The 27,332-nt window shown below is 42.5% G+C and overlaps 1 protein-coding gene across 2 annotated transcripts in view; it reads right to left on the reverse strand.

The window, feature by feature from the left end:
* Positions 1–1,346: 1,346 nt before the first annotated feature.
* Positions 1,347–27,332, reverse strand: part of stac (SH3 and cysteine rich domain) — a 30,228-nt gene continuing 4,242 nt past the window's right edge. For both annotated transcript variants that reach the window (XM_047611925.1, XM_047611926.1), the window contains 9 exons: positions 20,921–21,054; positions 16,028–16,109; positions 15,761–15,867; positions 15,020–15,101; positions 14,433–14,500; positions 9,774–9,871; positions 5,950–6,001; positions 5,217–5,354; positions 1,347–2,760 (listed from right to left, as the gene is read on the reverse strand). In XM_047611925.1, coding sequence (XP_047467881.1) covers positions 2,662–2,760; positions 5,217–5,354; positions 5,950–6,001; positions 9,774–9,871; positions 14,433–14,500; positions 15,020–15,101; positions 15,761–15,867; positions 16,028–16,109; positions 20,921–21,054 — 860 coding nt within the window. In that variant the 3' untranslated portion in view covers positions 1,347–2,661. The remainder of the gene's footprint in view (positions 2,761–5,216; positions 5,355–5,949; positions 6,002–9,773; positions 9,872–14,432; positions 14,501–15,019; positions 15,102–15,760; positions 15,868–16,027; positions 16,110–20,920; positions 21,055–27,332) is intronic.

The following is a 27,332-nucleotide window of genomic DNA, read 5'->3' on the forward strand; positions in this document are numbered from 1 at the left end:
TTTGTCTTCGCCAGGTCAGTGGACAATCACAGGCGATCACGTCAGAATCTGCTTTTACTCTAATGAGGCAACAGATGGCGCTAGAGTCAAGTGTCCCGCTGCCGGTGCCCTGCAGCGGGACCCTGGTGTTTGTCATTACACAGACACAGAACAGGAAAATGGGCAGACACTGAAACAGCGTCTGTGATTGCCTCGATGCCTAAAGTTAGACTGCGCCTCCAGCAGCAATTGAAACGTGCGCGCAGCTGCTTAATGGAGCTGCTGAAAGCCCGCGGACGCAGACCCTCTCTCTCAAGGCAGGAAACAGGCTGTCTGGTCGGGGTTCATCGGATGGGGGGGGGGGGTCAGGAGGGCTCTCCGAGCTCTGTGTGAGGCGGATGGATGACAGTTCATCCGCGCTTTTAGGTTTACGTCTCATACTGCAATGTCAGGGAGCGCACACAGAACAAACGAAGTTTCATCTGATGCTACTGAGCTTGACCGATGAGACTGATCCTTTATTTATGTAAGAATGCGAGTGAGGCATAATTGAACAGGACAATCTTAAGCATTTTTTTTTTATATATATATATCAACTTTTAACAATGATTATGCTTAATAAACTCAAGAATGAGATCTCAAGCAGGGCTTTAATTTTGCTTATTCTTGGCATCGTTTGGACTCAGTGCAGCTGTACAACAACTCACCTGTCTGTAACAGATAACTCCATGTTATTCATGTTAATGCACATGATTGCATCCATTTATTACACCTTTATATACACCGTCTCCTTATATTATTTTATCTTATTTTACTACATTTATATCTATTTTATATTACCCCTTATTTAATATATCTTTTTTGTGTGCAACTGAGCTGCTGTGACCAAGGAATTTTCCCCCTGTGGATGAATAAAGTCTGTACAGACGGGAGAAAACCAAAGCCACGAAAACTCGGGCCCTGTCAAAGATGCTCAGATCCTTCCACTTTCTTCCCGCTTCTAACACATGAACCCCGAGGACACGATGATCTGAGGTGTGCCGCCCACTGGCAGGTGCCGTGGCAAGGAGATAACCAGTGTCACTGACTTCTGCTGTCATAATGTTAGGGCTCACCTGCGTATGAAGCTAACAACTACTTTTGCAAACTTCGGCCCCCCCTTATGAAAGTATATCGTCTCCTCATACACTTAATAATAGGAGTCAGTTGTTCTCATTTCGCTTTTGTCACATCACAATAGACACAATTAGGTGTTTGTTTGAGATGACCCACACGAGCAAATGATGAGCTCATTATAGACAGGAGGATATGAGCAAAGAAAAAGCCCCTGACTGAGGTGTGACACGCATCAGAAGAAAAACCCCAGATTACTGTGATAAAGAAGGAATTTTAATCTCGTACATACACTATGTACATTAAAGCATTCTTGGACATTGAAAAAAAAAGCCAAGTTTCAGTGCAAAACAACCTTTGACAGATATACTATATCTACTACGATGCAACACTTTGCCATAAACACGCCTCGCTAAAAGTCGAAGGAGTCCTGTTCAGAGCGGGCTGTGCCGAGAGAGAGAGAAAGGAAAACCACACGAGTGAACACATTTAAAATGAACGCGCCGGCTGAGAAAATGCACCGTTTTCTTACAAGCTCACAGGCCACACCCAGCAGATCATGATTAAGTCATTCAAAAACGGCCTCTGTTCTGCTTCAAATGTAGCCGAGATATAAAACTCTGAGGGGGGCAAAAGATAAAGATTCATACATCAGAGGGAAAAAAAAAAAAAAAAAAGACAGGACATGAAAGATGAATCTGGCTAGGGAGACAAAACAAAAAACAGTAGAAAAGTGGTGAATGCATCTTTAATTTCTTTTGTTTGTTCTTTCTTTATTTGTTTTATATTTAATCTGGTTGCAGTTAAATAAAAGACAGGGAGTACGAAAGGCGATATTTTGGGAAGACTATTAAGAATTTTAAAAATTCCTGTCAGCCTGAAAGCACTCCCTGATGTCTTTGCTGTTTCTCATCCACTACAGAACAACCTGTTTTTTTTAGTTCTGTCATGGGACTGTAATTGTAAACTAGAGATTAAATATTAAGCATAGTTTTGAAAAAATATTTTGAGGGAAAACAAGAGGCTTATTTATTCTAATTCATTTTCCATTAATCATCATTTCAGAGCCTTTTCAGTGTTGACTACATTTGGCTTAGCTCCACCTTTCCTTGCAACATAATATTAAAGGATAAGAAACTAAACTACTTAAAGAAGGAATTCAACTGTATGTACTGAAACCTAAAAAGTATTTGTATCTTGCTAACTGCACGCCAGTCTGCAGCACCGCCTCTAAAAGCAATCCGTGGCTGAACAAAGCTAAAGAGGAAATAAATCGACACACATAAGACCTTATAAATTAAATCAAATCCAGTGACACAGTGATCCCCCGTCTCCTCGCAAATGTTTGACCAGTTCGCCGTCCCGGCATCTCTCTCTTCACCGAGAGGTAGGCCTGCAACAAAGCAAGAGTCTCCAGTGACCAAAACGAGCACCGACTCAAGTCCAGGCTCCTCTCCTGATGAGGTGCACTCCCCCACTCCCCTGACCTCCAGGTGCCCGAGCCTGCCTGCCTGCCTGCCGACCCCCTTTCTCTCCTTTTCTCTTTCGTCACTTCTCCGAGCGTCCGTCTCAGATGATTTCCAGAACGTCACAGGGCACGAAGCCTCTCTTCTTTCCACTCGCCACTCGGATGAAGCCGCTGCGTTCGCCCTCGCTGCTCACACAGATCTGAAAAGTCAGAAAGGAAGGAATTGTTTCAGCACATGTTGGTCACAAAACAAATCACATTCTTTAAAAAAAGAAAAAAAAAACCTCTTTGAGCTGATTTGTACAAGTACGCAGAAGCTGAGAGAAAGCCTTGATGTGGGACCTAAATAATGAAGCCAAAAGCTGCAGTTCCTTGAACGACCACTTGGGGCTAGGGCCAAAAGTGAGTCAACAGACCTCCGTGATAAAAGGCCTAACTTTAAACGTATTAACAGCACAAATAAACATAGACTTCGTATGGCAAGACAGTAGCTGACCACATAGACGTCACATGCCCACCATACGACTGCTCGTCCTCCATCTCTTGGACTTTTTGGATAGAGCAGATGTCCAGCCCTCTCCGGTAGACACCATGGGGAAGTCAGTGGCAGGAGACACATCTTGAATTAAGATCATTTAGTAAGTTTAATTTGAAGTCTTAGCTCAGAGTGTGGTGCAAAGATGTCAACACCTGGAGGCACCACTCTGAGCTTCAAAAATGCTCTTCAGGAAACTTGAGTGTTGTTGGCCAATGAGTTTTCCAACTAACCTTAAAGTCTTTTAATATTTCTTCTCAATATTGTCAGTGGTGAAGATAAAGTAGCTGTTTACGGTTACATAAACTGCATATTTGCAGCTGAAATGAATACTAACGAGAGGAAACAGGAAGGTGTTTTCAGAAATGAAACGTTTCCCTCTTTCCAATTCCCGATTTCACCCACACGCTCTTTGCTCTAAATACTCCACAACATCTTCCCCCGTGGGTTTGTGTGATCGCATGGAAAAGAGAGTCAACAGGTCAAAGATTCATCTTGTGTTCAGTGGTTTCATCTCCACTGGGGGTTGCTTACTTTAAGTCTCCTAAGAGTCCCAACAAGCCCTGGAAAGCATTGTGGGAAAAAGAGGTCCTGATCTAAGTACGGCCACTACACCAAAATGCAAATGTAACCTCATCTCTGGAGGAGGATCCTCTGTCTTCCTGCTCCAGCTGAGGTTTTCAGTGAATGAGTGTCAGCGGGGAGGAGTCGCTGGAGGTAAGAGGCGACGCGGGAGCTGCGCGATGGTAATAAGATGGCTGAGGAGCTGCTGGGTAATGTGAATCTGATGTGTTATAATGGCCGGGGTGTGATCATGAATTAGACGCAGGTGTAATGTGGAAATTTTAATGTCCCTGTAAAAGGTCATTACCTCTCCAAACCATGATGATGGTGATGTTCTCTGAATCAAAACCCTGCTAATGTTTCTGAACCATTTCAGGCTCTAAGGACCCAAACAAAAATATGGAGAAAACCAGACGCTTTTTGTTTTGTTTTGTTTTCCATCTTCAAACAACGTCGCACTAAAAGTCCACATTTTTGAACAGAATCCGCAAATTGATGCTCGAACACAGGTGATCAGGCGACAATTACACCTATTCCCAAATAGAGCCTAATAGAGCGTGAGCACTCACATCAGCAGCTACTAATTAACAGGCAGCTGTGAGCTTTCTATCAAGCTACTGGATAAGATAAGATCATCACATTTATCTCTGTGTGACTGCGAAGTACACCGCTCTGATATTAAACAGAAAACATGCTTAGATCTGTGGCTGTACAACAGGCCTCAATGTGAGGTGATTAGAGGAGAACATGGGTTGAGAGCTGAAGTGCATCAACAAACAGACACCTCCTATATTTCTCAAGACTTTTGCATTTATGTACAAAAATGTATTCACATACAGTATATAAAATATATTGAGCAGTCAAAGAGCGTGTGACCATTCTTTCAAACTATACCTCTGGACTATTTATTGCTCAAATCTTTTGTATATATCTGCTCCTGACCTTTTATATTTTTAATCTGAAAGTGTAATTTATGTTGTACAGTTTTCTATTTTTTGCGCTTTTATTTTTACGCTTATTTAAGTGCTTTGTTTTGTGCCAATGAGCAAAGAGAGTCAAATTCCTTGTATGTGGACACACATACACATACACACATCTGCTCCTGACCTTTATTTTTTCTATTTTTGTTTTTATCAGAAGGTCTAATTTATGTTGTACAGTTTTCTATTTTTTACGCTTTTATTTTTACGCTTATTTAAGTGCTTTGTTTCGTACCAATGAGCAAAGAGAGTCAAATTCCTTGTGTGTGCACGCACATACAAGTCCAATAAATCTGATTCTGTCGATACAACTGCCGCCCACTGGATGTTTTCTCTTTTTCAGACCACACCACGTTCCACACCACAAAGTCACTTAAATCCCCCTTTCTTTCCCATTCTGATGCTTGGTTTGAACTTCTACATGCCTTAATGCACTGAATTGCAGCCATGTGATGAATGGCTGATTAGCTATTTGTGTTAACAAGCAACTGAACCGGTGTACATAATAAAGTGACAAGTGAGTGTTTATCATTCATTCATCGTCATCATCGTAAGTGTGCCCGATCCCGCCGTGTACCTGTCCCTCCTTCAGGGTTATCTGGCCTTGTTCCTTGCAGCCGATGAACGTCCTGTTGCACCTGAACACTTGGTCTCCAGCCCGCAGCTGATGAGCAAAGGATGCTGGGAAGAAACCTATCCTGTCCTCGATTACCCCCTGAGAATAAAATAAATAAATAATAAAAATAAATAAATAAATGAATCATGGAACATAAGAGGATTACAAGCCCAGTTTTTTTTATTAGGGCATAAAAAAAGCCCCAAAAAACGGGCTCTGTTACTGAATATAAGCACTATTCTAAATAATAAACGTATACAGTATAGTTGGTGCATGTGTAAAGAACATTTACTGTTTACTATATGCAGGTGTTACATCAGGTTTTGTCTCCTGACTCGACTGTTGTTTACACACTAAACAGGCCAGATGTCTCTGTTTGTCTACACCCTGCAGAGAACAACAGTGATAAAATGCGCGATGAGTTTCTTCACGGTCTGCTGGCAACAGGCCGCCGCTGTGCACTCACGTTTAGTCACCTTTTTGTCTCCCTCGTTTATCCGTCACACACGCATTTGTTTGCAGGCCCGCATCCGCATATTACACAATTTACAGCTCCGCTTCCAAGAATTTATCAGTTAGTTTCTTTTATGGTGTTTATATGTGTTTTTCTTTTAGGACAACTCGTAGGCGGACACCACAGAAAAGTCACATAAACATATTAATCTTAAGCTTTTGCGACATGTTTTACACGTACCTTCCACCAGTCATCGTTGGAGTCGTCAGCTAATAAGATCCTGTCTCCTGCACTGAAACAGATAAAGAAAACGAAACGTTACTCAATCACTCTCCGACAATGAGAAGGGCTAAACGGTTCCAGTCTGATATCCGGAGGTACGGTCAGGTGGAATGGGAGGTGTTTTATGTGACACATGGGAGCCGACACGTTGATCCGCTTTCCTGAAATTTGTCCTCATCCAGGAAAACGCATGAATCACTGCATCCCGTCAACAATAATTACAAACATGTGGCCCGGTCCAGAGCCGCCAGCTAAATTTGACCAATAAAGAACAAAAGGACAGACACGGCTGAGACAAATGTTAGTTTACGTAAATTTCCCTTTTCGTCCTTTTGTGGCACAGTTACAAGTCTGGCTGACCTTCGCTCGGTCATGATCACCATGACTCCTGATGTGGTTAAATCTTGGCTGAAAACAACAACTGACAAAAAAAAGAGTAGGGAGTTATTTAAAAAAAAGTGTAGCACTCATCATCATTACAATCATGTAATCAGAACTTGTGGCAAAAACAGAAACCAATCACAAAACTGATTCCCCCACTTTAAATGAAAATGAAACCTTTTGATTAAAGATACACCCCCCCCCCCCTTTCATTTGGCTTTAAGCCTTTGTGTCTGATGCATTGATTATTTCTGAAGTGGGCCCCCCCGAAGGAGGAGAAAAACCTTGATGTAGCCTTTCATAAGAGAAGAAATCTGAAACAAAGGTATCAGCGGACAGGGAGTCCTCCAGGAGAAGTCAATGAATTCCAAATGAAGTCTGCCGATTGAAGTTTTTCTCGACCAGAGAGGGACGAGGCACCCGTGAATAGTGTGTGTGTGTTCGTAGGAAAAGAGAAGGAGAGAACGAGAGCCCTTCCTTATCCTTAAATCCTCTGAAGATTTCTTCGAGACGCGGGAACAAATAGCTTCTTAGGCTGAAGGACCCCTCGTGATGAGGGAAGAACGAAACATTTTCCTGAGTATCTATTTTTTGAAGGTATTTTAAGGTGACGACACCTTATCAATCACGGTCCTGGCAGGGATGAAAATCTTTAGATTGTAAATTGGATGTGTAGAGCTTAAATTACCGTTATAGGATGTGCGTAAAAAGTAGTGAAATGCCCAACACTATAAACTTCATATGCAGCATAGTTTAGTCATGCGAAAACTTTTCATTTTCTAATTATAAACTTGAACTGTGCAGTATGTAAACAGGCCTGACACATTCACTGTTTTACACAGTGACAGCTGCGCAGTCATATGAATATTTATATTTAATATTTATCATCTTTTTTTTTTTATTGTGGATGCTTCAACATGTTGCATGTGTAGTCCAGCATGCACTTCACTTCAACCTGTCAAGTCTAAACCACTAAGTAGTTATTTATAATCAACCTATTTCCAACCACAAACCTTAACTTACACTGGTTGTTTTTTTTTCCTTTCAACTTTTGCTTAGCTACTTGAGCCTGATGCAATATAGAAATATGTGCAAATTTTTTGTATCTTTTTGTATTTGGCACTGTTGTTCCGTGCTGTTATAACACCCTAGTTTCCCCACAGGGATAAATAAAGTCCCGTCTTACCTTGTCTTATCTTGTCTACTGTTACGTATTATTTGGTATTTCTCAGTAATCAATAATCGGGTGATTTGAATAAGTTAAAGCCAAAAGATGTGGTCTGGATGCAGCACGTTTGATTGTTTGAAATCACATTTACTTCTCGCACTATATTTGTGTGTCAGGATTCTTCTCATGCTGCGTTTCAGAAAACCTTCTTGTGATCTCAGGAAAAATCAGTCTGTCTCCAGCGCATGAAAAAGCAGCTGTCGCACGTCTGCGCAACACAGGGTGCACACGTGGAAAAGTGAAAACTGTGCGGTGACGCGTCAAACTAAACGGCTATAAAATAAAGTATCATGTGGTAAAATCTCATTTCAAAATTCAAGTGTTAAAGCAACATGAGATTTCTACGTGATGTCCGATCAAGTGTTTTCCTCCTCTGTTTTGTTTCTGTTGCACAGTTGCCTATCAACGCCGTACTGCCGGAAATCCAAATTTCCAAATTTCAACTGGAAAATCCTGACCTCCAACTTTGATCTGAACGCATCATTGGAGGGAAAGCAGCCACTACTGACCTCATGTGTGTGAGCAGCAGGGATGTGCTGCATAATTTCCTATGTTTTTTTTTTTTTTTTAGTTACACATACTGCTGGTTATCCACTCATTTCACACATTTCTGAAGCAGTTTTACAACCTTGCATGCAATAGTGCAAAGAAAATGAGACTTTTTACGCATGTCTGACTGCATTGCACTGAGCTCAGCTGGATGTATGGTATGCTGCCTTCAAACTTGTGGGAAATTGCGTACACCAAATGATTGAAGTTCAAGTGGCAACATGAGCCGGAAGTCAAATGACTGGTGTTAGCTCGGGTCCAACAGTTTAACACCCATGGGTCCACATATGTTTGAACACTTAATGTAGGACTTTAATCTCAGAATTCTGAGAAAAAAGTCAGAACTCAAACAAAGAAAATCATCCACTCTAACTACATTTTGTTTTTCAGTGGCCCTAATTCTTTTCTGTAGTAATACAAATTTACTACTTAATTTCTTTTGAGCAGGGACGAGTCAAAAGTCAGGGAATGTGTTGATGCCACATCTGGTGATTACTACAGGTGCTCCATTTTTCTTCAGTCTATATTCTGAATTACACAGGTATTTTCCTTCAAAGAAAGAAAGTGACCAAAATAAATCAAGTTTGCGTAACTTCCAAAAACAGCACATCCTATCTTAGCCCCTGGCCCAGTGGCAGGGATCCTTTGAGGCTATAAATGAAGTTTCCAAAGCCCGTCCATCTCTCTCAGGGTAAATCTCAGAAGACACGTGACTGACGGATATTATTAGACAATCACGACGCGAACTCACACAGGTACCATTAACCAGGCCACTCCAGAGAAATAAATCTTTGAGGAGCGTCACCTAAAAGAACGAGGACACTAATTAGCTCCTTCCTCTCTATTCTTGTACATTTTAACCTGCGCTGCTCTGAATGCAGCAATTATATAAGATGAAGCAAAGGAACGATGCGGATAACTTAATACTCTGGGATGAAAGATGGATGGGGCTGAGCAGAGTCATTAATACACTTTTCATATTTATTATTATAGTCATTACAAAACGCAACGCGGGTCCCTGCTGTTGTGTTCGCCTGGCAAGCCTGAGCAATTAATCAATACAGTATAATTATAGTTCTAATTAAAAATAAGAAAATGAACGCTGCGCTCCTTACCTGTGCGATCCAGAGAGTTCGAAGGCTGATTTGAGACGCAAAAAGCCGTTCTTTAAACAATCAAATCTAACAACCGTCATTAAAAAGTATAATTACAGCATCCACGTTGAAACGCGGGCAACCATTATGAATTATTAAGGAAGGTTGAAATCAAATTTCACAGTGAAGGTGCTTACACGTGAGAGAATTGAGAGCTCTGTGTTTACTTCTCGTTCTGAACAAAAGAAAAATGCTTCAAAGGGAAGCACTGTCGATCAGCCCGCCACGTTTCATCTGCTGTGTCGAGTAATGACAGTCGGATATTCCAACAAGCAGAAAACAAAGGGAACTGGTGAGACATTTTACCACTAATCCAGGCTCCTTCAGTTGTAAAGTGACTGGTATCAGTGTAAAACTCTAGTTTAAGATTAGATTTCAGATACTCCATAATCTGGAATCTTCACAGACTTTGAGTGGGATTTGTTTGATCAGAGTAACATGTGTGGGAGTGGCTGTCTGTGTGCACCAACCTCATCTCCAGGTCGTGGCTGTCTTGCGGGGCGAAGCTGAACAAGGCCACGTAGGTGTTGAGCTTGAGGACGTCTTTCTGCAGCTGGCTCTGCTCCATCTAGACAACACACAAACATGAACGCACGTTAAACGCGATGTTACGTGCCTCTCTCGTTGCAAACCTATCTTAAAATATCTCCTGGCATCCATATTAAGCAGGAGAAGCCCTTGTTTACAGCACACTGAGAGGCCGGGGAGATGAAGTTGCTCTGCAATCTGTTTCCCTTAATCCTCCGTCAACATGAGTGGGAGAAGCCGGATCGGGTTTTCGTGACGGGAAGTTAAAACAGGACAGGGCTGTGGGTGGAGAGGAAGCTCTCGGAGAAGTGTTAGCGCAATTAGCGGGGAGATATGCCGCCTTTCTGGCATTCTTCGCACCTGCACAGAAAGCCGGTGGGTGCATTTTCCAGTTTCATCACACGGTACCTTGAGTCTGAATCCCTGAAATCCATCCAAATAAGGCCTTGTTCCAACGTGGTAATAGGAGGGGAATTATACTAAAAGCTACGACGAAGGCTTTTTTTTTCTTTTTAGGAACCCTATGTTTTTCATAGGACACCAGGGGGCTTTTCTGCCGCTGTGGCACTGTTTAGTAATGAAGAGAAGTGTGTCCGGTCTTCCGTGGCTCCTCTCCGTGGAGTGGAAATGTGGCTGATGGATGAGTCGAGTTAACTGCAGCCACAAGGCAAACTGCCTCTGTGGCCTCTGGATGAAAACAACAGCATCAAGCGATGGCGATCCATTATAGCTAACAGAGAGGGAGCCTTGAGAGGCCCCTGTTTCTGTCACAGCACGGACCAGTAGGTGAGAGGGTGGGTCGGCCGAGACAACAACCTCCCAATCCCGCAATCCTTTAAACTTATAGTGGCAGATCTTTTGGTCATTTGAGGGCAGCAGTAGCCTGATTTAGCCCGATTCAATTCTTATCAGAATGAGAATTTAGTAATAAATCCACTTGGATTTCATTATAGGACGTGTTTCAACCAATACAAGCGCAAAAAATACTGCAACTGGTTCGTCCTACAACCAATCGAGTCAACTCAACTCCAACCCAAACAATGAGTAGCCCGGCAAGTATTTGCAGGGGCTTTATGAGTTCCCAAAAAACCTACTCCAGACTCTCCAGATCAACACAGTTAGCTATTTATACAGCCGTTTACTGCCCATTACTAATTTGGAGTATTTCTGGTCACATGTACAGTAAACAAAACATATTGAAGATTGCCATATAGGGAATATTAGGGAACATCCAAATTATATGAACTGTATCGGAGTTACAGTCATTTTTATACACATTCCATTCCAAGATGGCCGCCCCATGCTGCTACAGTATAATTTAAGTTTTTCATGTGTTGTATGGGAACTACAAGCCCATGTTGTTAACAATGGCTAAAAACAATAGCCCGGTAAAACCAAAACAGTATGAAACACAATCGGGGCAAACTGTGATTAATTGTGTATTACTGTATTGTATACTTCTGCATTTGTTATATATATATTTCCTATATTTTTTACATTCTCTTACTTATTCTTAATGTCTCTTACTTATTCTGATTGCTCTTTGTTCTAAACACTGGTACACTTTGGGCTGGAGCTGCTGTAACAAAAAGTAATTTCCCCCCGGGATCAATAAAGTAATTCTGATTCTGATTTTTTTTCTACATTTAAGTTCAACAATTAAAACTTTTGAATATTTTTTTTATAAATTTCTGCCTCGTGTGGTCATGTAGATTTCATCACTGTAAATAATTCTAGTAAAAACTCATGAGTTTGTTCATGAGTAATCTGTTCGATTTAAACTTTGTGTAGCTTAAATAGTTCAAATTTAATTTAACATCATATGGCAGTAATATGAAGAATTTTTTAAAAACTGCCATTGGCCATCTAATTTTCCAACTTCTTTAACTGGGACACCAATAACTGAGGTGTGACGTCATTCCCAGAGACGAATTCCACCCTCTGAGCTAAATGGATCGCACCAATAGTCTCCTATTTTCAAGGCTCAAAGCTGCTTGGAGCCTTAATATATAACATAATCATCAATAAAATGGTACTTTTTAAAACTTAATCAGAATCTTCCTGAAGTCCAGAGGCCATGGACATCGTCAAATGGGCTACCTTCTTTGATGCTGCTTTGCCAGTCATTTACTGCAACCGTCTTCAGTTGTTGTTTGTTTGTGGATCTAGTTTTGTCCCTTAACAAGTGTAATAGACGCTTAATCGGTTTGAGATTGGGTGAATGACTCGACTATAGCTTCATATTTCCATTCTTTATCTCCAAACACGCCGGGGGTGATTTTAGTCAATGTCCATACATATGTTAGGACTCAACTGGACGAATGTCTAACATCCACTTAGCTTTTAGTCTCCTGAGGGAAATGTTTGGCTCTGTGTTTATCTGCTACTTGATGCTGGACATAAAGGAAATCTTCATTAGAACAGCTGCTAGATGATGGGTGATTGGACTGATCCAAAACATTGAATCTGCAGGCTGGAAAACAACAATTAGCTGAAAGATGCTAAAAGGCGAACCGAACAATCATTGTTGATATATACATATTCATTAGCGCAGCTTTAAAAGGCATTTCACTTTCTGGTTTTGAATGAACATAACGCTTCCCCCCCTCTCAAAGAATCCACGCAAAAAGAAATCACAGCACGGAGCGGGTTATTTTACTGCAAATTGATTTGAAGAGTTTAACGCCCAACCTGGAAAGTGTGAACAGATGGCGATCCTGTGTGCGACTGCCTCTCATCTCAATTTGGAGGCTCTGGTGAAGAAGCATTTTTGGTCTCTGCTCATTACCCTGCAGAGCCTCCATCTGTCTGTCCACCAGCCCGAGCTAATGGACCTGTCGACGGACAGACAAACAGCCCGCTGCCAGCTGTGCTCGGTCCAGTCTGATATCACACAGCACAATGCACCTCCAGCCTCTTCCCTGAAGCGGACGACTGGACCGCTGGATTGTGCTGCGGAGGGGAGAGGTGTGTACGTGTGTTCGCCTTGTATGGGAATTTGTTCAATTTTGGGTTCGTCCCAGTATCAGTGGACTTTTTCCACTGTTGACAATGGACATAAACATGTTAAACTATAAAAGTAAACAGGATAGATGTCTGTTCAGAAAATATGTGAAAACGAATGGTGATGGTGAGAAGCCCCCCCCCCCCAACCCCTCCCACAAATACCCCCCATTAAAAGAAGTGATAAAGAGGAAAGGAACAGTTATGAAATCTGCCCATGAAATATTCATTGCCGCTCTATGGGGTGCAGTGGTGGTGGTGGTGGAGAGGGGGTGATAAGATATTCACAGAGGTTTAACCTTTTTCTTTCTCTTGCTTGCGTTTTGCATCATCAGCACTGCAGAATAAATACGGGAGCACAGACCCCAAGAGCAGCAGATCCAAACATTAAGGTCAAGGCTTCTCCATTTCAGTTCAGGCCAGCGGTCGTGACAGTTCGACTTTGGTTTGTTGCAGCAGGAAGACAGAGGAGAGTTTTCCCTTAGAGTCCTGGGAAATTCAGCAGTGACGATGGAGGCTGGGGGCTGAAGGCTTAATGGACTCGGAATCGGTTGGCTGGGTATCAGTTCTCAGACTGGCCATGCAGGGTTCAGGCACTGGTCAGCGAATAAAGTCTGTTCTCAGAGGTTTTCAGACTATGCAAATAGTGCATGTCACGGTAAGACTGAGCTGCAGAGGAACTGTGAAAACTGGAAAGTTTGCGCTTGGCTTGATGGCTTTTTTCTTGTTTCTTCAAACTTAATCATAAGTGTAACGCTTGAGTAAAAAGAGCAAATTATCTCTGCAGGTAAAATCTGACCCTCTCTTGATTGTGTTATAACATAAGACATACTTCTTCAACAGGGGTTCTGTGACCCCTAGGGGTTCAGAGGAGGTACTGCAGTGGGAACGCAAAATCATTGATTGATTAGACATTTTACATATATATTGTTTCTAAATTTTCCCTCACAATCTTCCCCAATAAATTAAAATTTCTTTAAATACACATTAACACAAATACAACATACTTTAGTAAATGGCACTGGGCCATATAGGGGTCCCTACTTAATCTCCATATCAGTTTGGGGGTCCTTGGCCTGGAAAACCTTGAAGACCCCTGACGTAGAAGCAACTTCCAGGCCTAAAAAAAAAACTGCAGTTCCTCAAATTGCCAGCTTAGAAGTTAAAATAATCAACTTTACAGCGCATGTACAGCCGGTACAAAAAAACCCCAAAAACATTCTGGTCTCTACAGCTAGAGTACAGGTGAGTACTTTTATATAACCTATGCATTTAGATTATTTCTATTATGCACAATTAACGGAGCAGATGCATTGAGTGAAAGATGGGTGCTGTCACAGGTTAGTTAGACAGCACCCAGAGACAAAGATGTTTAGTTGAGTGACAACTTTCTGAAAGACATCAGTGTTGTGCAGCCTTTCGTGCAGGTGCTGGGACAGTTTGGACAGTATTTACATGCTTTCCTGCTTAAATATTACCAGATTAAGGTGACACTGATGCGCATGTGCAACAAAATCCCTGCTCCCCTCAGGCGTTCTACGACACACATGCACACACACCTCCCAGAGTTAGATATGTATAATGGATTAGCTTCTCACCTGCAAACTGTCAAGTTGTCTCTCTGGCAGGTGGTAATGCTCCGTCCCATTCTCAATCACTGCAAAAACTGACAACATAAATAATAATCATATTTAAAAAAAATTACTACTTTACATCAACAAGCATTTCGGTGAATTCAATAAAGTGCTAATATGTTAAAGTTGTACTTGCTGTCCCTAAAGATGTCATGCATAGACATATAACTGCAGCGTTTACTGTAAAACAGTATAAGGAAATAGGTGAAAATGGTTAATTTTATTTGTAAGGCTGGTATTTGTGCGTTGGTGTGCTCTGCAAATTCTACAGCAGACACAGCAGTCTGATTTTACTATCTGTTACAGAGCGTAAAGGGTCGCCGTTGAAGAGCTACACACAAGAAAAAAAAAAAGAGGCATCCAACAGCAGCAAATACAGACGAAGTTCAGCGCCATGGGAGAACCTTCTTTCATGGTTCACAAGTGGAGAATTCGATGTTGCAATTTTATTAGACTCCGTTACGGGAAGAGCGACGGCAGCGCATGTTGTTTTTCCCGTGTTACTGTGGCTTTAATCCAGATGCACACAATGTACTGCAACAGATACTCACCGTCATCGCTGGGTTTTCTTGAAAGCTCCTGCCTACTGCTGTGAGCCACCACTTCCTCTGGAACCTTGTCCAAATCACTGGTCTGCAGAGATCACATAAAAAAAAAAACAAAACAACATATTTTAAATAAATAGAGTGAAACAGAGGAACAGTTACAGATGGGGAGATACGGTGCGTCGACTATGCGGTCCGGTTTCTGAGCTCAAATTCATCCATCTGCTGTGTAGTAAACATGCAGCTTCATGTCCTGCATTCGGAAACTATTTGGAAACCCTGCTGTGATTACATTGTCTTTGTAATCCTCCACTGACACACACGCCCATTCAGTAACAGCTGCACGGGACAGGACAGCAGACGATGGCCCAAACCCAACAGCTTTCAGGCGAGCCTCGTATCCAGACTGCACATACTGTTTATCTTACATTGGAAGTGATACGCTATGAGAAGCAGATTTCAACGTGCATTACACATGCGGATGGAAGGGAGGCTGGCAAGGCCGGCCACTCTGCAATCAGACTAATCCATCTTCAGAGCTGTAACATGAACGTTTGCGCTGACGTCTCCCATCATGTCTGCCTGGACCATGCTGCCTTTATTGGTAGTGTTTACAGCTCTGCAGGAGCATTATCTACTTCAACTATCAGTGCAGCATGTCTGCGGCAGCGGGACCAAACATGAAATATAGAGTTGTTTAAAGAAAGGGTCAATTATAATAGGATTTAAACAGTGAAAGTGACTTACAGAGTTTCTGTGTGGAGACTCGGAGCCGCTGGCTCTCTTGGCCTTTTGAGCCAGCGATGTCCCAAACCTCAGGGCTTCATAGACAGGGTCCACTTTATTCCCACAGGCTTTATAGAAGAACAAAACCAGACATTAAAGAAGAAGCTTTCTTCATAGCTGTGTGGTGATTCACAAATCTAGACAACCTTGTAAATCTTATAAAACCTCAAGGGGAAAAGTGGTCAGGACACCCCACACAGAGTGGTTACGGACACGTAAGCTGCTCACCGATGGGCATGACTTCTTTGATGCAGCCGTACTGTTCCTGGATCAGCAACGGAGAGCTGTAGTACCGGCGGAAGCCTTTCGGCTGCAGAGACCGAGACAGAGAGCGGGGGGAAAAGGAGAGAGGTGACGGATTAGAGGCGAAACGATGCGCAGCACAGCACCATGACGCCGAAACACTGCACGTGGCTCGCGTGTGTTGCACGTCCTGAATGCTGATAACAGTCATCACACAGGACGGAAATGAGAATGGTGAGAAATCGTGACCTGCAGAAGTAGAATATGTGACAGGTTTAAACTAGCTAGAAAAACTTACAGTCTTAAAGTTCCTGTCTTAATTTATCTGCCTGCCGTGTCCGCCGCAACCTCCCAAGGCCCTCAAACATTTATCATGTATATCTATTACCCGTCCGATCAATACTTTCTCATCAGTCCTGAATCATTCTCAAGTACAGAGAAGCACAAAAAACTGATATGATTCTAATTTCCCCGGAGAAACTGTGTCATCTCCTGCACACTCCAGGAATGACTTTGTCATATTTTTTTCACACTTTTTTTTTTATTTCCTCTTTAACATCCACACACTCTTAGTTCGCCATTCGTCGATAACAGCAGCTTCTGTTCTTTCCTCGACGTGCCTAAGGCTAATTTCTGGAGACTGTACTGTACTTCTGCCTTTTTTCAGGCTGTTTGGCGTCGAGCTCTGCATCGCTAATCAGTCCTGATTAATTCTCCATTTGACACTTCGCGCGGTGAGAAGGCTAAAATAAGCAGCCCTTGAGCTCTCCGAGGCCCGCTTCCAGAAGTGAGATGACAGACTTTCAAGGGGAAAAATTCATTAATGAAAAGGTTACAAGAGTACGCTTGTTTGAGCCCATCTGCTTCATTACGGCAACAGACAAAAGCCGCCACTCACCCACTGCTACTTCATCACTGACTTCATTTACTAGAATGATCACACTTCTCATACATCCACGTTACCGGAGGGAAGAAAATGTTATTCAGTGTCCATCTACACATAAAGAAACAGAGGATGTTCATATCTATTCACCTGACATGGCTATTTGCACACAGTGTCTCTGATGACCTCAAATAGTAATAGTGCATATAATATATAATAACATATATATAATGCATATATAACATGTATTACCACTGAGCAGAATTTCATCTGTTTCCCTGCCACCAATTTTAAGAGCCAAATTGTCATAATGAAACTTCAAAGATGAGTCATCCAGAGTTGAGAGGATTCCCCACACGGCCCACAGTTTAATTTTTTTGTCTCACTGTATTTAAATTACCTGTGCACATATGCAAATAGCAGGACAAGAGCATAAATTACAGACCTAGAACTTTGTGAGCCTTGACGGCGATGGTCACCGTAATAAAGTTAAAGAAAACCCGTATGTGGCTGTGAATGTGGGACAAGTGAGGTGAAGGTGCCGAGGTCTTTTTTGTGGCGCTTGTTATTGTTTGCGTGTGTACTCATTAACATTGCTCATCATTCACTGGTGAGTGAATCACTGCACCTACCATGTTCCGAATCAGTCAAACAATTTTTCTTGTCAGCAGATCGTCCGTCCGGTCTGTGAACATGTGCGGAGTGTTTGTTGAGTTACGAGCAGTGACTCACACATAAACTCACACAGTTTGATTATTCATAATTTTCTGATCCAAATTGGCAAGTCCAGTTGTGTTAGAGCAACTGAATCTAAAAAAATAAATAAATAAAACGTGCGTCACAAAAGGACAATTCAACTGAATAGTCAGCTCTGGTTAACTACGTAACCAATACAATATTTCATAAATTACAACAGATTTAAGCTTTATAAATACTGTTAATGTAATACATGGAGTACAAGGAGTGACTGTCATTGTATCCGTAAGTCTGCAGACGCTGGTTTCATGTTTAATAAAGATTTCTAGCATGAGGTAACCTTCTTTTTTTCTGAAGGGGTCTCAAGCCAAGAGAAACAAGCATGGCTGCAGGAGTGTCCAAGTTTAGAGTTAGTTGAATTTAGAGCTGTACTCCACTGGGGAAACTTCCCTTTTTATGCTCGACCCCTCAACCTCATTTTCCACTCCTGAGAGCCGATCATATCTTCGAGCCTCATCCCTCAGGCATCTTAAGGAAAGACGTCACAAAGGAAAAGATTCCCTAATGTTTTTTTTTTTTTATCATAAAACATTGATTCACTTTGTTAAAACTTAACTTACTCCACATTTTCTAAACTAAATCCAGACAAACATCTTCAGTAATCAGATACTGAGAAAGAATATGTAAAGAAAGGTAGAAAAATCACACATAATATTTCCCCATCTCTTTTTGGTGGGATGGACTGAAGAGTCCCAGTTCAGTCCCGACTGCCAGGATGTTGGACAGCTATTGGAGTGAAAATGCTTCTTGGAAGTGGCTTTTACAAGTGTGGCCTCACCCTCCCCATTAAAAACACCCAGACCACCCCGGTGCACCCACCCCTCAACCGAAGGGTCTCATTTTAGCATAGTCCACAGATGACGCAGGGCAATAAAGACTGTGCATCACATCATAGGCACTGATCTCAGTTGTTATCGCCCAAATTTGACGACAGATCGCACAAGTAGATAGCAGCTGCTCTAAAATGCTGACTTGCTGACTTGTCGGCTCTGTGTTACGGAGCTCACTACCAGAGAAACAATATACGAAACAACACCGGAGGTGAATTTAAAGCACCCGATTCTGTTGTTGTTCTGTTGGTTGACTCTGTTGACAGTGAAGGCACCACGAGAGAAGGAGAGGCACAGCCTGTTTACTGCGTTGCATTAGCCAGCTTGTGTTCAGGTTTCAATAAAAATAAAACAAATATACTTGCAGAAAAGCAACCAGTGCTTCCTTTACATGAGACTCTACAATATAAAACTGCAAGGAAAGTATAACCCCCAACCAGCCAGAAAGGGCGGCTGCGAAATTGCCTCACGTTGCCTGTGTCTGAACCAAAAAGTTGCACTAAAACAGGCCTCAAAGACTACATCAACTTGCACATATGTTCCAGCAGGTGGCACTAGTATGTACTCGTCATTGGAATCAGGGAGAGCTACTATTGGCTTGGATGCTAGGAAGCTAAGAAGAGTGCTAGACTATCGTACCTCTCCTGAACCAAGCCAGTCAGCTGGTCTACAGTTTATTCATTCTAGATGATCATACCGTTGTGAAAATATGTGTCTGATGAATGTTCAGATCTGATGAGACAAGAAGAGGCTTCTGTCTGTCATTTTGTTCACTTTCATCATATCCGTTTCCTTTCTCGTGCACCGGTTCGCTGAGCTGAACAACTCATGACTGGAGTGGACACCGGCTCAAAAACCTTCCTGCTTTTCAATGAAAAAAGTTGGTTTCTGTTGTTAAGAATAAAAGGCTGTAAACTACTCTGCTGCCATCTCTATGCAGAGCTGAACAGCGAGGGTGGAGGGCCCATGTGCGGCCGGTGGAGGTGAGTTGCCGTGCATTCCTGGCAAAACCCATCATTGCTCTTCCGTGTGAGCTGGACATTTGTGGGAGAGAACAGCGGGAGGCAGTAAACAACGTGTCCCTGGCAGCAGAGCAAGCAAGTGAGTGGCTGTGGCTTAGGAGGAAACATCCTAGCTGGGGAGCATGCTAAATTTAAGGCTAGCTGAGTAGTTTTAGCAGTAAGTAGTGGGGCTAAGCTAATCTCTTGGTTAAAAGTCACATAGTTGCAGGGTGGCTGCAAGAAGGGGGGTGACTTCAGGACACTGGAACTCACTGTAAAGCCTTCTGGAGGTGTCGTGGGTCTAATTTAAAGAAACATCTGTGAGGGGAGGTGCCCACTTGAAAACCCCAATGATGTGCTGCATACTGCCTTCTGCTGATGGCTAGGCTAGTTAGCTGGTGTCTCCTTGTTGATTGCTGGTGGTAGCTGACAGCTAGCCAGCTGGTGTTTTTGTTTTTCTGTTTTTTTTTTTAAGTTGGATTGGGTTCCTAAATGCATTTTGACTCGTGTTTTGAGATGTGTTGGTTGACTTGTAGTCGTGTATCCCATCACTTCTTACGTGCTGCAGTTGGCTAGGCTATTTAGCTGGTGTCTTCTAGCCTGTTGCTAGTTAGTAGCCGACTGCTAGCCTGCTGGTCAGATTTCAGTTGGACTGGGCTTCTGAATGCATTTTGCCTTGGATCTTGGCACAAGGGATTATAACATCTCATCCGGTGTAATAATGACTGCCTCTCTGCAAGCTGCAAACTTTGCACAAAGGCAGAAGTTGAGCTGCGGAAGACGTGGCTAAAAGCTTTTTCTCATATAGATAACATTTCCCTTCAAAGGCATTCATGGCTTTTTGAACTCAGTTTTAAACATCGGGGACATTAACATGAACATGAAAATATAATCTATCCACACTGCCAACTTTCCCTTTTATTCTAATTCTAAACTAATTTATTCATATGTGATGATTAATTTACACCTTACAAACATCAGGGCTCAGACTGTGAAATGTCAAACATAAAACTGCAACATGCCGCGTCTACAATATGGGTTATAACGCCGCTTCAGGGTGATCGTATTTAATGGTTCATGCTGACGGCAGCACCGGCAGAACGCAGCGGAGGTGAAGAGGAGGTCATTTTTTTCCCCCCCTGCTTTTTAAATGGTGAGCTGCGTTACTATTATCTAACATAGCGAGAGCGATGATATAACGATGATGAGGACGGTGACGAGGATGGACGGCGGTCACAGATGTACTGGCACACTCACACATAGAGTGTGATTTCTGAATAAGCACATTCTGGTGGGAAACGGACACACACAGCCAACGCTGATAGCTCTGTTTTGGTTGCTGTCATAGTGACATCAGTGAGTGAAGAGTCTACTGTCTTAATCACGTCTTCTGCGTTGTGCATCTTACCAGTTTCCCCATGCAGCGCTGCTGACCCACTCCATTCTCACATTTGTGGTGGAGGCTCATCTTGCAGGCTTTGCAGCGGAGGCCGTGCTTCGCCGTGTTTCCCGCCAGGAACACCACGTGCTTGGCTGTTGTACCTGACACACACAAAGAAATCCCAGGTTCAGATCTGTCATGCCAAGAACTGGATTCAGAAAAGTGAGCATCAAATGACACAAGGAAAGCCGTAGGTAATGGAAAATATTGTTCAGGATGGAGTCATCCATTTATTCATTGTCCGCACACACTTGCTCCTAGCCAGAGTTTCTGGAGCGTTTCCCAGCGTGCAGTGGGAAAAACCTGCGAAATGACAAGTGGAGCGATTTAACAGGGACACAATTTACTAAATCCAACACATAATGGGTACTCCTGCGGACTGGGGTTGAGCAGCTGTAATATCCACCTGCAGCTTACATGGATGGAGGTCGATCTGACTTTTTGATGAACTGTGGTCACGCTAGTCCGAGCATCTAGCATGTGTGAGTGCATTTGTGTTTAAATGTGTGCCATAGACATATTAAAAAGACAGAGAGAAGAGACGAGAGATGAAAGAGCTGCACAATCCAAAAAGAAGACGATAGCCTTGTTTGGGACTATGAGAGCGCCAGGAGAAGGGTGTCAGAATATGAAGCTCAACAACAACAGACTGTATAGATGCAGATCAGTAATTAATGAAAAAACACTAAGCCAGGACTCTGGAGAAGGGGTATTACCGCTACAGATTTAATTACGTAAACTTGAGCTTGATAGCCAAGTACAGCACATGGCTCAACATTATAAAGATCTTTATATAAACACGCACAGATCATCTACACTGTCACAGACCACATTCTTGCTGAGTGTGGAGAAAAAGTTCTACAAACTCTCCGAGACAATATTCATTTTATTTCATAAGCTGGGGGGGGGGGGGGGGTCACTGTCTCCAGTGACTGCTCCACTGAGATTTAACATTAGGAGGGCGTAACCTTGAGGTCAGATATTAACTTCTAGTATAACAGTATATTTTCAAATAAAACTAATCATCACATTATGTGTCAAAATAGCAGCCACAATATTATGACCACTAACAGGTGAAGTGAATAATACTGTGACAATACAATGTTCTGCTGGGAAACTTATGGACCTTGCATTCATGACACGTAGCACCCACCCTGACAGCAGCCATCCCCAGCAGGATGCAGCCTGACACAGACACACACACACACACACACAAAAACAGTTCAGAAACAACTCAAAAAACATGAAAAACAGCGCAAGGTGTTGACCTGGCCTCCAAATTCACTAGATCGTAAACTGATAAAGTATCTGTGGGAGTCACTGGAAGTGGAAGGTTTTAGGTGGAGAACTGTTAAAATAGCGAAAGCAGCTTGTTGTGTGAAAGCTGCTCCACATTAACAAGAGAAGACAATGTCACCAACTCAGAGTGATGTTACTAGTTATAGTATGACAGCCATGCGCCCTCGGCTCTTTATCGATTAATCAATGAGCACGTGCACCAGCTCAAGCCCACGCTCGTTCCATGTTTGCGTGTGAAAATACAGACACGCAAATGAACCATTGATCTCCTTCCTGGACAGGGATGGCAAAAGAAGATCTGTACAAGTCTGAAATACTGTCATTATTTTTGTGTGTAGTTTGTGTTTCTTGTGTCTGGATTTCATTTCAGATCATGCTCAAAAATGCAGCACGTTGTGTTTGGTGAGGAGGCCGCGGAGGGACAGCGTGCAGAAGTAATCCTGTCCTGTAAATATGAAACCAAGCAGAACACCTGATCCCTGAACCAGACAGCAAATACAAGGTACCATGTACTTACAAAGCCCCTCATGTCTAGTTTACTTAGCCAACGAGGGGGAAAAACTCTCTGCTTGCTCTTCACGTGCTGTAATGTGAACTGGTGTCAGGGCCATCTGGAGCTGGGCAGCGGCGAGGGGAACTTGAAACTCAGTAATGAGTGGAAAACTGGATGTGTATTTCCCATTTAAAGCTCTTGTGTTGCTTGGCTGAGCTGAGGAGTTAGTTATGCTGAAACAGAAACTGAGAGAAAGGTGATCCCGGCCTGAACCGTTGCTGGCCAGAAACGGATAAACAATAACAAGGAGAGGCAGCGAGCGCAGCCTGCGCCAAACTTTTTAGGTCACGCCAAATGAGGACAACTGATGAGGATCTTTAACGAGCACCTCCAGTTTCGCTCCTCTCAAAGTCGCCGCGCAATCTCCCCACGGGCGCCTTGATTCGGGGTCTCGGTGGATGCAGCGGGACAGGAAGCAAACGACTCTCTTGTTAAGCTGTTGTTGACTGGCTTGGTGGAGCTGACTCATTCCAACGTCGGGGGGAATAATGAGACGCCTCCATGTTAACTAGAGGAGAGAACAAACCACTGCATTTAAGTCTGCAGATATAAGAAGCTGACATAATGGCTGGGTCATGGTGTTAGTGGAGAAGGTGCTTTTTCCTCCTGGGCCTGAAGACATTACAGCTGTGGGGAATGTCACTGCTGTCCTCTCTGGCATTTGCATGGCTACTCCATTAAAGCACATTATCCTTTTACATTACAGCAAAGGACACGGCTGGCCAGATTTTCCATACCCTCTTCATTTCCACTCCTTTTTTTCCCACATAATTTTTCCTTTTCCATTTCCTCCCTGCTGCGTCTTCTCTCACGCTCACGTTCGCCTTACAACGACCATCCTTTCACCCATTTCAGCCGTCGTTCTCGCTGCGCTGCCTCCACATTTCCTCCACTGGTACAATGACGCTTCCGCCTCCTCTTCTTCTCCTGCTTCTTAAGTGTCCTGAAAACATTGACCTAAGCGGCTCTCTTTGTTTATCTACCGATTTCCAGCCCAACAAAACTCCGTTTCACATGGCCGAAATGGTCCAACAGATTGTTGGAGGAAAACTCTTCGCTGTGCTCTTCTAAAATCAGGGGAGATCGGAGATTTCTCGTCTATAAGCACCGTGACGGACCAAGTCAAAAGTTGGGCCGTCTGTGATTTTCCCTTGGCCCTAGTTTTGGAGGGTTTAGTGGCCACACACCGTTGGCACTAGTCAAATTCCTCTGATTGCACGGCGCGCACGGAAAGAAACCGAAGCAGTGACATTAAACAAACAGACAGCAGACAAACAAAGAAAGGATCATTCAGAATAAATAAACTGTAGACCAGCTTTTAGCATGATGTCTGTTAGCAGCTCGTCGTGGTTCCTAGCCTGTGTCAAGAGTTACTTCCTTTCACGCTAGTGTAGAAAGTAAAGTGTTCAAGCAGGCTTGATTCAGACAGGCGAGGTCAGACTCAGCCACTGATACTGGTTGTAGGGCTGGTACCGGTTCATTCCAAACACCTGTATTTTTTTTTTTCGTTGATGATAAGAATTTTTAATATACCAGCATACCGGTGTATTTGATTACACGGCATCGTGAGACACCGTGCAAACCAGATCTACTGAGTAGAGTAGAATTAACCCTATAATTAATATGAACGTTAATCAAAGGTAACTTCACAGCAACCCAGCTATCACTCGCTTAGATGCCATCACTGCTGCCGCACTATTAGCATCCCCCGAACAAAAATACTAATCTGATGCAAAGGTCAAAACTAAATACACCATAATTTACTCCAGATTTAAACTTTTGACGATCTTTTTTTTTTTTTTTTCTTTTATCTGACATTTTCCTCAGTGGCACCTGTGCAGTTTGACATTTCATAATGGGTTTTTTAAAACGGTACACTGGTGTGAAGGACATTTCATAGACAAGGCAGACAATGTCAGCTGTTGAATTTAAGGATAAAATGGATAAATGCAGGATCAGTGGATGTGCGAGGTCGCCAGAGCGCGCTGTGGGACGTCAAGGGACAAAACACACGTGCGCTATGACGAAAAAAAAAAAAAAACACCAGTGCAGGGAGGTGCAGAAAAGCATTGTTTTGCAGTGTCTTTGTGTGACCTCGGACCCACAGATCAATTTCTTTACGTGTTGAACCAAACCTTTCGTGTGCAATCCAGACATGTCACAGCTAAGATAAATGCACATTAAGTGAAATTAGTCATCTTGTTCATCAGGAATTTGGATGCCTTGATTGGATTGTGCAGATTCTCAGTCATCTAGTTTGTGGTGGAGCTAAAACAAGGACAACTGGACTTTTTAAAGTTCTCTTAACTTTCTGTCAAAGACGTCCAGTTGCCTTTGTTTCAACTTTGTTTCAAAGATGTGTAAATTTTAATTATTTAAGGGCACTCTTGCAGGTAAATTAAATTTAATAATCTATGTCACATTTAACTACGTGGGGAAAATAAATGTGCCACTGTCTTACAATTTAAAAAACACCAACATGCGCCTTCAGAAAAGCAGTTTTATTGTTGTATGAAATATTTACTAATTCACTGTGCGTCTAGTGGACCCGATGAATGAGTCAGTGAGCCCTATAATATAATTCAGCCTTTTTTTTTTGTTTTATATGGATGACACATTAAATTTGCACCGGCTTTTATATAATAAAGGACTCTCCCGTAGGAAGTCTGTGGGTGTCTAATATTTCCTGTCTGCCTTTTGCTATATTAGCATACTGTTATTCATCCAGTGAGCATTTATTAGTGCAGGGTGGATCGTAAATATATTAGATAGAGCGATTTAAATGCCTTTTAAACAAGAAAGGGTGCACATATTATATATTCCATTTAAAGGCTCCTGCATGCTGCTGTTTAGATCTTTTTATTGAAGTTATTAAAAGTTTGTAATTCCAATTTTCCAGAACATACCTATAAAGACGTGTATTATTTCTCAATGGACCTCCGCTGCCCCTGGCAACGACACAGACACCGTTGCCCCTGGCAACCAACAACACCCAACTTTAACTCACTTAATAACTAGGAAAATTGAGTATTTTCCGAATGTAACATGTAATTTATTTGGAGAGGACAAAACACTGGATACATGGCTGAAGAATAACACGTCCCCGGCAAAGAGGAAGAAAGGAAAAGAGCGCAGAACGGGTAAGAGAGGCGAAAATAACTAGGAAGCTAATTTTACACGGATAAAATCTCCTTGAATGGTTATTTTGAGTCACATTATTGAATAATTTAGTTGTAGGCTGTGTTCTAAGCGGCCTTTTAATATGTGATAAGAAACTTGTTTTAGTAAAAACTATATATTTTCAGAACTTTATCGGAGCTGAATACTTGATTGTTAAACATTTGTTGATATGTTTGTACAAGGGTCAGTTACATTTAAAAAGTGTGTAAATCTTTTTAAAGAAATTTTAGGGCCTTTTGCACCTGTATTAGATAGGGACCATTGAAGAAATGCAGGAATTAAACCAACGCTGCAATGAGGACCATAATTTCCCAACAATAAAGTTACGGCTCGTGAAAATGCTGAGTAGCTAGTAACTCTAAAAAACAACAAGCCACAGTGGCTGGTGAACAATAAAGTTAATGTCAAGCCCTGGACGTGATCCTCAACTTTACTCTCGCTTCCCAACTTCCTCCACACCTCATTTACGCCATAAATTATTCCATCCCCTCATTTTCCTGAGGCTCCTGTCCATAAATAAACGTCCTCGCATTAATAAATGTCTGCTTTGGGACGTCAGTTTTGTTTTGGATCGATCCAAAAGTCGGAATTTGTGTGCAGAAAAACCCTATTCGTACTGTATGTCAAGCTTAGAAAAACATGCGTAAATAATTACTGCACTGTTCAAACTCCATAAAACTGAAACCACTGGGATTTAATAACCACAATAGACGATCAGTTCCTCCTCCTCCACTTCCGCCTCCTGTGTGCTGCTCTTTGACTCTCGGGACGCAGAGACTGAGTTTGACAGCACCATCGCATCTCATTACACAGACACACAGACACACAGACACACACACACACACACAAAACCATCCTCTGCCACACTGTGTTCTCATTAAAGCGGGACAAATGAAGACGAGGACAGCATCTCTTCTCAAGAGCAGACCAGAGGGCAGCGTACCCTATCACAGGGCTGCGGCGCACCGACATCACACCCTCATCACCAACAGACCACCTGAGACCCACTCGAAACCCATGGAGCACACGAATGATCATAAATACTTAAATAAATACTTACCACGACGTTTCACTTCTGTGGTATTTTTTCTGGTATGTTTACTTCTAATAAGCAAGCTTCCAGGAATTCTGTTTTTTTTTTTTTTTTTTAAGGTGCCACATTCATCATGGAACAAATTCTGTCAGAGCGTGGAGCCAGGCCAAAGCTTTCCATTACTCCTTTAAAGCATGACCACTACTGAGGTGCTTAATGCAGCTCCTTCAGGTTTAACGAACATATCATTAATGGATTTCTTTGGCAACTTTGGGCCATCGGGAAACAAGATGTAAAACATACTCAAGATCGTC

This window comes from Mugil cephalus, chromosome 17 (assembly GCF_022458985.1).
Source record: "Mugil cephalus isolate CIBA_MC_2020 chromosome 17, CIBA_Mcephalus_1.1, whole genome shotgun sequence".
Taxonomy (NCBI): domain Eukaryota; kingdom Metazoa; phylum Chordata; class Actinopteri; order Mugiliformes; family Mugilidae; genus Mugil; species Mugil cephalus.